The 10,157-nt window shown below is 39.6% G+C and overlaps 1 protein-coding gene across 1 annotated transcript; it reads left to right on the top strand.

Moving 5' to 3' along the window:
* Nucleotides 1–267: 267 nt before the first annotated feature.
* On the top strand, nucleotides 268–10,154 carry LYG2 (lysozyme g2; the record flags this gene model as incomplete). Its single annotated transcript, XM_027842577.1, has 7 exons — nucleotides 268–299; nucleotides 415–551; nucleotides 1,971–2,038; nucleotides 3,856–3,996; nucleotides 5,924–6,120; nucleotides 7,888–8,026; nucleotides 10,071–10,154. Coding segments are annotated over exons 3-7 (604 nt in total), but the record flags the coding sequence as incomplete, so codon positions are not given.
* Between the last annotated feature and the right edge of the window lie 3 nt (nucleotides 10,155–10,157).

Genomic DNA, 10,157 nt, shown 5'->3' on the forward strand with positions numbered 1-10,157 from the left:
TGTTTATTTGTTAATTATAAGTTTCTTGGACACAGATTTAGGAGATGGATGTCCGATCACAATATTAGAAATTCCCAAATAAGGCCCTCCAGTGTCTCCTGGAAGGGGGTTATTACAGTAATTAATTAATTGAAGTTTAGAAAACTCTTTCATATCCTCCTATTAAAGGGACTGCCTAAGTTCAAAGCATCATAATAATCAGGCCTAATGAGGTCATCAAATTAATATATAAGGGTTCAAGCTATATATAAAGCTCTTTCAGGAGATGGGTGTTTCAGGACAAGGGTGACGGGAGACAGGTGAGTCCCCTATGTCAGTTTTGGAATATTCCATAGGAGCGGCCCTCAGGTTTGCACATGATGGAAAACCAATTGTTGACTCACAGAGGATCCTGCTGCTAAATTTGTGTTGTAGGACAGAGGTAGAGGCAGAGGAAGGCTGAAGAAAACTGCTTTGTCTAGCCCTGAAGTATCCTGAGCAAGTGGAACGTGTGTTTTGAAAACCTTCTTAAAGAGAGAAGGGAAGTGTTCTCTCTATAAAGACCAAAACAGGTTAGTGGGGAGGAAGGGAGAGAAGGCATCTTTTCTGTCTTTGATCATTTAAATCAGGGTCATATGCAGAAATAATGAGGGAAGTTAAGAGTGGCAAGAACTAAGCCTAGCTTGGTAAGGCTGCATTCAGTACAATCCTGGGCCATTAGAAGTTTTCCCTCTTTCATACCTAAATATTGGTGATTTGCATTTTTTGTGTGTGGGGAGACTTGGAGGGGCGGGAACTAGATCTATGGTTTCATCAGCATGGGAAATTCCCTGGGTTGAAAATTCCCTCCACTGATGAAACTTACAGTCTTGGAGGGTTGTCTGGAGGTGCTGAGAGGTTAAATCACTTGTCCAGGGCCACCCAGCCTGGTCAGTATGTGTCAGAGATAAAACTTGAACTCAGGTTTTCCTGACTCCAAGCCCATCTCTATAGACTATATACCACATTTCCTCTTCTTGCACCTAGGCAATGCTTAAAAAATACTTGTTAAATTGAATTGTCATATAAAAGGAGAGAAGAGAGCATTGTGTTTACATACCTGCCTACTTACTTTGTGTGTGCATACATGTGGGGATGTAAAATGAATAAAATAGAACTAAAACAAGTTTGGAGTTTGCACTGAGGAAAGGGACTAGAATGGCGTAGGAAAAAACACTGGACTAGAAAGGCAAAAGACTTGGATTCTAATCTTGGCTTTTCCACTAACTCTCTGTGTGACCTATAGTAAGGGCTGCTAGGTGGAGGAATGGATAAAGCACTGGGCTTAGAATCAAGAAGATCTCCTGAGTTCAAATCTGGCCTCAAACACTTAGTGGCTGTGTGAACCTGGGCAAGTCACTTAACCCTGGTGCCTCAGTTCCTCATCTGTAAAATGAGCTGGAGACGAAATTGCAAACTACTTCAGCATATCTGCCAAGAAAAGCCCAAATGGGGTCACAGAGAGTAGGACACGACTGAAAAAAATACTTAACAACAAACCCATAGCAAATTGGTTCATTTCTCTAGGCTCTGGTTTCTGCAGATCTGTCTGGAATCACACATTGAAGAGAATGAGGGGAGTTAGATCTCTACGCCTCAAAACTCTATGGTTCTGTACAACTGTCAGATCATGTCCCATGATTGCTCTTGGGAATTTTTTGGAGTACAGATTTAGGCAAGGCATTGAAATGAATTGAAATGTTGACTTTTTCATTGGCTCAAAATACATTTTCTTTACTGAAGTTTTTAGTTTTTCTTTATTTTTTTTTCCTTTTTAGGCAATTGGGGTTAAGTGACTTGCCCAGGGTCACACAGCTAGTGTCAAGTGTTTGGTCTGAGGCTGGATTTGAACTCAGGTCCTCCTGACTTCAGGGCAGGTGCTCTATCCACTGCGCCACCTAACTGTCCTTATTTTTTCTTTTTAAACAACTTTATTTCAAAAATCATTCTAGGTCCTGCAGGATAAGATCTATCAGCATGTTAGTTCCTGTCATTTTTTTGGGCCTTGCTGTCCTCATTGGTGAGTTGTGTGTGTGTGTGTGTGTGTGTGTGTGTGTGTGTGTATACATGTTTGTGTGAGTATGTGTATTACACACTATTTATTATTGCCCCCAAAAACCACATTGCGCAATAGTAACTTCAAAAGTATAATTTTTTTCTATTTTTTCATGAAAATATTAAAGTAGAAGTGTGTTACCATGTACACATATTTGATGCCAGAAAACCTCACCCTCCTTGGCCCATTGGTTTTGTTGCATGATATATCAAGATACAGATAGTACAGGGAAGGCTCAAAGCTTTGGGTCTCCATCACACACAGGGTGTGCAATTTCCAATTCTTGCCTAGGGTGCACAAACATTTGGTCTCGGCTCTTCCTCAAGCCCTGGTTATAACTCACTCTACGGGACAGAAGATTATAGGTTGGGTATAAGAGAGGTCCTTTGGAACAAATAGACTGTTACATATAATTATTCATCATGAGGATTAATAATAATACCTTGAGATCCATGGACATATAGTACATGTGGAAAGCCTTTCAGTTAATGATGGTGAACCATTTCTCCTTATTACTGGGGTCATTGACTAGAGATGCAAATGAGGCACATTTTTAAAAATTTTGAATAGTATTTTATTTTTTTTCCCAATTACATGTAAAGACAATTTAACATGCATTTTTTTTTTTTGCAAAATTTTGAGTTTCAAATTTTCTGCCTCCCTAAGACGGTAAAGCAGTTTGATGTATATAATAATGTAAAACATTTCCATATTAGACATTTTGTGAAAGAAGAAACACAACAAAAGGAAAAAAAAAACGCACAAAAAGGTGAAAATAGTATGCTTTGATCTGCCCCCCAAAATAAGTAAATAATAATACCTTGAATCTGCGTTGCCCTTAACGTTTAAAGATCTGAAATAAAGCAGCAAGACTTTCTTGAATTAATAAATTCAAGATGTGCTAAGCATCACTTACATATTTTAGAGTAAAGGATTATTCTCAAATAATAAGCTAAAGTTCTCCTTTTGGAAGTTTGGATGATAGCTTCAGGGATGCCATGGAGGGATTACATTCTGCTTTTTCTAAGTCTTTTCATTCTCCAACACATTGCTTCCTGATTAATCTTTTTAATGAACAGTTCCAAAGGCATCACTTCCCCAGCTCAAAGACTTTCAGTGGTTCCTTATTGCCTACTAGGTAGTGGGGCAATAAGCCAATTATGTGCCAGGTACTATGCTAAGCGCTTTATAAATACTATCTCATTTGATGCTCACAATAATCTCATGAGGTAGTTACTCCTATTACCCTCATTTTACACAAGAGAAAACTGAGGAAGAGGTGAAGTGACTTGTCCAAGGTCACACAGTTAGCAAGTATCAGAGGCAGAATTTGAACTCGGATCTTCCTGACTCCTGCCCCAATGCTCTACTGTACTAACTGCCTAACAATTTAAGTTTATACTCCTTATTGGATAGAGGGCCTTGAAAGACTGACTCAAATCTTTCTACCTTTTCAGTTTTATCTCAGAATGCTTCCTTACCTCCCCTAAATTGCCCTAAATATCATATAAGCTAGACCATTTGACATTCCCTTAACATTAGACTGCACTCACCTTGAGGGCCAGGGGCTTGTCATCCATATTTGTATCTCCCTCTACTATACCTAGTGTGTATGGTATAGGTGCTCAACAAATATTTGAATTATTGAAAGAATGAATATCCAACAAGGTAAAGAAAAGGTCCAATGCTATTCATAGTCTACTGGTTTAATAATATTCAAAATGGCAACCCACGTCATGTTTTCTCACAGTCTTGGTCTAAAATCGCCTTATGCTTTTCAGTTACTTCTGAGGGCACTTATCCATATCCTCCCCCCATGGATCCCCACTTCCAGCCTCGTCTGTACCATGGTTGCTATGGTGATATCATGAGTATGGACGCTCCTGGAGCCTCCTGTGATATAGACAGATTGATCAACTGTGGTAAGTGCACATTTAACATTTCCTCCTTCCCTTTATACCCTCCTAGGACTCTCACTTAAAGAAGTTGCTTTTATTTTTGTATATCTTTTCCGTTGTTGTTTCCTTCTCCAACCTTTCTTTCCCTATCTTACTGCCACTAAGATCATAAAGCCATAGAATCCAGATCTGGAAGGAACCAGAGAGACCAAGCCACTCATTTTACCAAGGAGGAAACTGAGGCCCAGCAAAGTAAAATGACTTGCCTTAACCATTTAGTGATAAATTGGCACCAGGCCCCAGATCTTCTGTATTCTGGGCCAGTACTCATTCCACTATGCTAGCTAAATTTAATTAAAACTTCCTTTGCCTCTGAAACATCAATTCTGAAATTTGGATATTTTTCTCTTTGTGAGGGAGGTGGGGCAGGAGGAAGGATGAGTTAAAAATTAGCTTTCTAAGGAAAGCTTCCTGGAAGTTGGAAGTCAGTGTCGTATAGTTAGAAGGATGTTGAATTTAGAGTCAGGAAATATGGGTTTTCTGAGGCTACTGTTTGACCTTGAACTAGCCCATAAATCTCTCTGTAAAGTCAGAGGGACAAACCAGCTGATCTCTAAGGTCCCAATCTGCTTTACTATTCTATGGTTCTGAATGTGGCTTAGGGTAGAAGGTGTGCTCTACAGGATTTTTGGCTTCCTTAGTGACAAGCACTGTTCAATTGACTATGGCTGTCTTACTTTTTTTTTTTTTTAATGATTTTTGGTAAGGCAATTGGGGTTAAGTGACTTGCCCAGGTTCACACAGCTAGTAAGTGTCAAGTATCTGAGGTCACATTTGAACTCTGGTTCTCCTAACTCCAAGGCTGGAGCTCTATCCATTACTCCACCTAGCTGCCCCCATACTTTCTTAAAAGATGGGTAGCACAAGCTATGTTCACAGGAGCAGGCTGGGTCCCTGGGAGCTACCCTCACGGTTTCAGGGGTAATCCTGCATAATCAGGGATAGGTTCTCTAATTCCATTAGTCATGAGTCCCCACTAGTGTACATCTCCCATTGACTACAAGTTGATAATAATTAATCAGCAAAATTAATTAGCTTTTAGAAAAGATTATTTTCCAAAGTAGCTTAGTAAGAAGAGTTGGCACAAATAACTCCCCAGACAAGAGATACACTCTTCTACAAGTCCACACAGAGTCCTGGGAGATGTGGACTTAAGCTTAGAAAGAACACGTGGTAAAGAGGTAACTCACAGCTTCTGATTCTGGTAAGTCCTTTTCTCCCATTCATAAAGTCCTCATGAAGTTCTACTTAGGTATGGTACAGCTTTCTGCTGGGTTCCCTGTAGAGTCCTAAAAGTGTCCCTTTATTCAATGTTATCTAAATTGTCCTCAGCAGATGCTGATGTTGGTCACTGCTGCTCCAGAGACATTGCTAGAATACCCATGGATACATCCAAAAATCTTTCTACCTTTTGAATTCACAAGATCACCCTCTGGGGAAAGGAGACAGAAGTTCTCTCCTTCCCCTCAACTTTCAAATAATTCCCTCAGGAGCTTGGATGGAACTGCTTCTAACAAGAAGTTGTCCAATACAGAAATACATTTGTCCAAGCCTCACAGCGTATGTCTAAGTCCCCTCAACCAATTCCAATACACTTCCTGTGAAGCATTATTTCATTTCATCCAATGGCTTTCACACCTTCCAGACTGATTAAGGACTTTTCATATCAAGTCAATAATCTGTGATTGATTGATTAAATAGAGGTGTTTTTTCTAGATAAATGTATCAAGGCTAGAGCATCTTGTTAGGTGCTTTAAATGGGGTAGGTTAATTAATTCAAATGACCCCTAGTCTTACAGATTTTTTTTTAAAAATTCCCAGTCACTTCTAAGAATAAAGAAAACTAATTGAGGAAGTAGAGAAAGTACAGCTACTTCTATTTCTACTGTAGGGATCCGTGGCTCAGAAATGTTTGCTGAGATGGATTTGGTGGCTATGAAGAAATATCAAACGATAATCAAAGATGTTGGACAGAAACAATGTGTGGATCCTGCTTTGATTGCTGGAATTATCTCCAGAGAGACCCATGCTGGGTCTGTGCTCCGAGATGGCTGGGACCATCAGGGACTTAGATTTGGTCTGATGCAGGTAACTATCAAGAAGCAACACCTGAGGTTCAGCAATGATATTCTCCTTTCCACCAAAATGTCAGCAAAACCAGAAATCCTTGAACAGCTCTGTAACAGGAGGGAAAGTGGTACAGAGGAGAAAGGGCTGGATTTGGATTCAGAAGACCTCAGTTCAAATCTCAGCACTTCAGTTTGCTACCTGTGTGACTTTGGACAAGTCACTTCATCTCTGGCCTTCAGTTTCCTCATCTAATGGGACATTTACTAAAATGTTGAATGGTTTCTGCTAAACATCTTCGCTACTTTCTTTAGGGCCTGTCTTTCATCGGTGACTCTAAAAGACATCTCATAAGAATGAAGTAGCTGGATGAATGAGGAACAAGTGAATTGCAGCATAGTTATTCTTTGGATCAGCCCTAGGATCTCACTGGTAGAGGGAACTTCTACTAAGGAAATGCCCTCTACCAATGTCGATTGGCTCCTGCTCTGCAACTTACAGCCTTGGAGAATTGTCTGGGGCACTGAAAAGTGACAGGCCTAGCTAGGGTGACCCAGCCCAGAATGTGTCAGAAGCTGGGCTAGAACTCAGCTCTTTGTGACTTGCAGGTTCTCCACATGCTATGCCTCATGAAAGAACCTCTAAATGCAGATTTTTCTTATTAATTTAATTTTTTTTTGGCAAGGCAATTGGGGTTAAGTGACTTGCCCAGGGTCACACAGCTAGTAAGTATCAAATTTCTGGTCTGAGACCAGATTTGATTCAGGCCCTCCTGACTCCAGGTCCAGTGCTCTGTCCACTGTGCCACCAAGCTGCCCTGCCTCTCTAATTTTAAGAAAATAATTATATTAATAGAGAGTGTTCTCCATAGCATAACTGAAAAACAAAGTAAATTTTTATCACTTTGGACCAAAATACTGGCTAAGTAAGTAATATTCCTCACTCCTAACCAATTCAATAAACTGTTGTGGAAGAAGGTAAGGGGTTTGAATTATCTAAATAATTGCCTTAACTCTATGCAATAAAGGACTCCACAGTTAGACATTGGCTTTGACTATACATAACTGGATAATTGACATTTTACCCTAACTAGCTATGTGAACTTGAGCTAGCTTACCTTCTCTGAGCCTCAGTTTTCTCGGTAGCTACGGTTATTGTGAGGAAAGCACCTCATTATAGAAGTATGAATGTTGGTCCTATTCTCTAGAGAAGCTATCACAAGTATAAGCTATTATTTTTAGAGTAACTGTTTAAAAGCAATATCTTGTTTTTACTGTGAAGACCTGGCCGTTGAGTAGTCAGTTTGCTTTTGAATAATGTTATCTTATTATTATTTTTTTCTCACTGGAGCTGTTCAGTACTCATTTCCCCCCCAATTTTTTTTAATTCATGCCTTCCATTTATATAATGCTTTATAGTTTATAAAGTGATTTGTATATTATTCCACTTGATCTGAAATAGGTGGTATAAATATTTATTCCCATTTTAAAGATAAGGAAACTAAAGCTCAGAGAGATTAAATGAATTACCCATGGTGACAGCTAGTAAGTGATGGAGCTGGGACATGTCCCAATTCTGCCTCCAAATTCAGTACTCATTTTAAACATATTACCTTTCTTCTCACTAAAGAAAAAAAAAACCAAACAACTTGAGAAATAACCCTTTGTGGGTAAATAAGGAAGAAAGCTGAAAATCTGAGAAATAAAAAATTAATTTGGAAGGGCGAGAACAACAGAAAAAACTATATTTTCTCCCAGGGATTCTCACCTTGTTATTTCATTTTTTTAGCTTGATAAACACATTTATCACCCCACTGGAGCCTGGGATAGTCAAGAGCACCTTACACAGGCTGTAAAGATCCTAACTGACAAAATTAAGGCAATCCAGAGAAAATTCCCAACCTGGACCATGAGTCAACACCTGAAAGGTAAGTCAGGTCTATTTGTTGAAATGAGTAATGAATAAAATTACTTCTGACCTGAACGTTTATCATTGACTTGCTTCAGAAAGATTGGCAACACTGAAGCTATTTAATTGAAATGACATTGGTAAATAAGGATTTGGGTACTCAAGGCTTGTTCAATTTAATTATCTATCAAACTGTAGACTTTTAAGGAATTCTGTGGTTTAGTGTCTCACTAGCCAAACCATGTGCCCCATCCAACATGATGGAAACGAGGTGGTGAGAAAGCATGTCTTGGGATTGGGGGTGGGGGTTGGGGCTTGGATTTGGAGTCTTTGGCTTGGGTTTAAATCCCACCTTTGCTACTTAGTCCCTGAGTGACCTTGGGCAAGTCATTTAATGTCTCTAGGCCTGTTTCCTCTATAAATTTAGGGGTTTGGACTAAATGGCCTCTAAGTGCCTTTCTAGCTGTAAACTTAAAAAGCCAATATCCAATAATCATTTATTAAGTACCTATCACGTGAGAGGCACTGTGCTAAGTGCTAGGGATACAATTAATAAAAATACAGTCCCTGCCCTCAAGGAGCTTATAATCTAATGGGAGGAGACACACAAAAGAAGGCAAGAAAATGGGGAAAGTAGGAGTTTCTGCCCTCTATAAAGAAAGCTATTAGGAGGAGTTTGGTACATGGCCCCCCAGCCCTCCAATCAGATAGGAGAGGAGGCTGAGGGAGGTGGTATCAGTCAAAGCTTGATTTGATGATGAGATGATGAGATTTGTGAAAGCCTCGACTCTGAAAAAGTTGAAAATGCACTGAGACTTCTTTCCCCCTGAAATTCCTATTTCAGGACAAAACACTTTCATGTGAGGTCCATTTGATTTCTCAACTATGATTTTAGAGATTCTAAAACTCTAGCATAAAATAGTGATAAGTGGCAGTATGGCCTCACTTAAGGTATTTTCTTCTGAGCTCCATATTTTAGGAAGGACATTAACAAACTGGAGTGTATAGAGAGGAGGCCAACCAGGATGCTGAAGGTCCTTGAAACCATTTTATACAAGGATGGTTTAAAGGAACTGGAGGTATTTATTCAGTTGAAGAGAAGACTTTGGCTCCAGTTAGGATCAATGGGTAGAAACTGCAGAGAGACAAATTTAGGCTTGATATCAGAGGAAAACTCCCTAAAGGCAGCTAGGGTGGTGAAGTGGATAGAATGGTGGATCTGGAGTCAGTAAGGCCTGAGTTCAAATCCAGATTCAGACACTTATGATAGGACCCTGAGAAAGTCACTCAAACTCTGTCTGCCTCAGTTTCCTCATCCACAAAATGGAGAGAATAATAACTATCTCAAATGAGATAATATTTGTAAAGTGCTTTGTAAACCCTAAAGTGCTATATAAATACTAACTATTAACAATTAGAGTTGACCAAAAGTGGAATTGGCCTCCAGAGGGAGCGTGTTAATCCTCGCTGGAAGTCTTCAAGCAAAAAGACTGAATGACCACTTAATAAGGTATATTATAGTAGAGATTCTTATTCACCTATAGATTGGATTAATTGTCCCCTGAGATCTCTTTCAACTCTGACATTCTGAGACTCAGGAGACAAAAGTTCATGCGTGGACTACTGTCACCAAAATGAAAAGCTCCTAAAGGGACAAGGTTTGATCGTTATTTTCCTATATAGTCCAGGACAAGCACAGACGTAGCAAATGTTTTTAAAGCATAAGGCTTGCTGATGTTCAATCTAGATCCCTTGGTGCAAAAACCACTCTCAGCAATTGCAAACACCTGTAGGATAAGAACAAACACTTTGAAAGATGATCACGGTGGAGATGAACTGGGGGCAGAGAGGCTATTTCTGATCAGAACTGGACTATTCAAGAGGACAAGCCAACGTTTTCCAAGTGGCCTGAAGGTCATCCCGCATTTTTAGAAGGGGAGAAAAAGAAAGGAGTCCCTTTTTTGGGAAAACTTTAACCAGTGATCTGGCATCATAGCATTTTCCTGTCCTACTTCTGGCTGAAATTCCTCATTTAGTTCTAATGCTTTTGTGTTCTATTTCAGGTGGTCTCTCTGCCTACAAATCAGGGATTGATGACATTGTAACCCCTAATGATGTAGAAAATGACTACACCAACGATATTCTTGCCC

The sequence above is a fragment of the Vombatus ursinus genome, unplaced genomic scaffold, assembly GCF_900497805.2.
Source record: "Vombatus ursinus unplaced genomic scaffold, bare-nosed wombat genome assembly UNPS02014877.1, whole genome shotgun sequence".
Taxonomy (NCBI): domain Eukaryota; kingdom Metazoa; phylum Chordata; class Mammalia; order Diprotodontia; family Vombatidae; genus Vombatus; species Vombatus ursinus.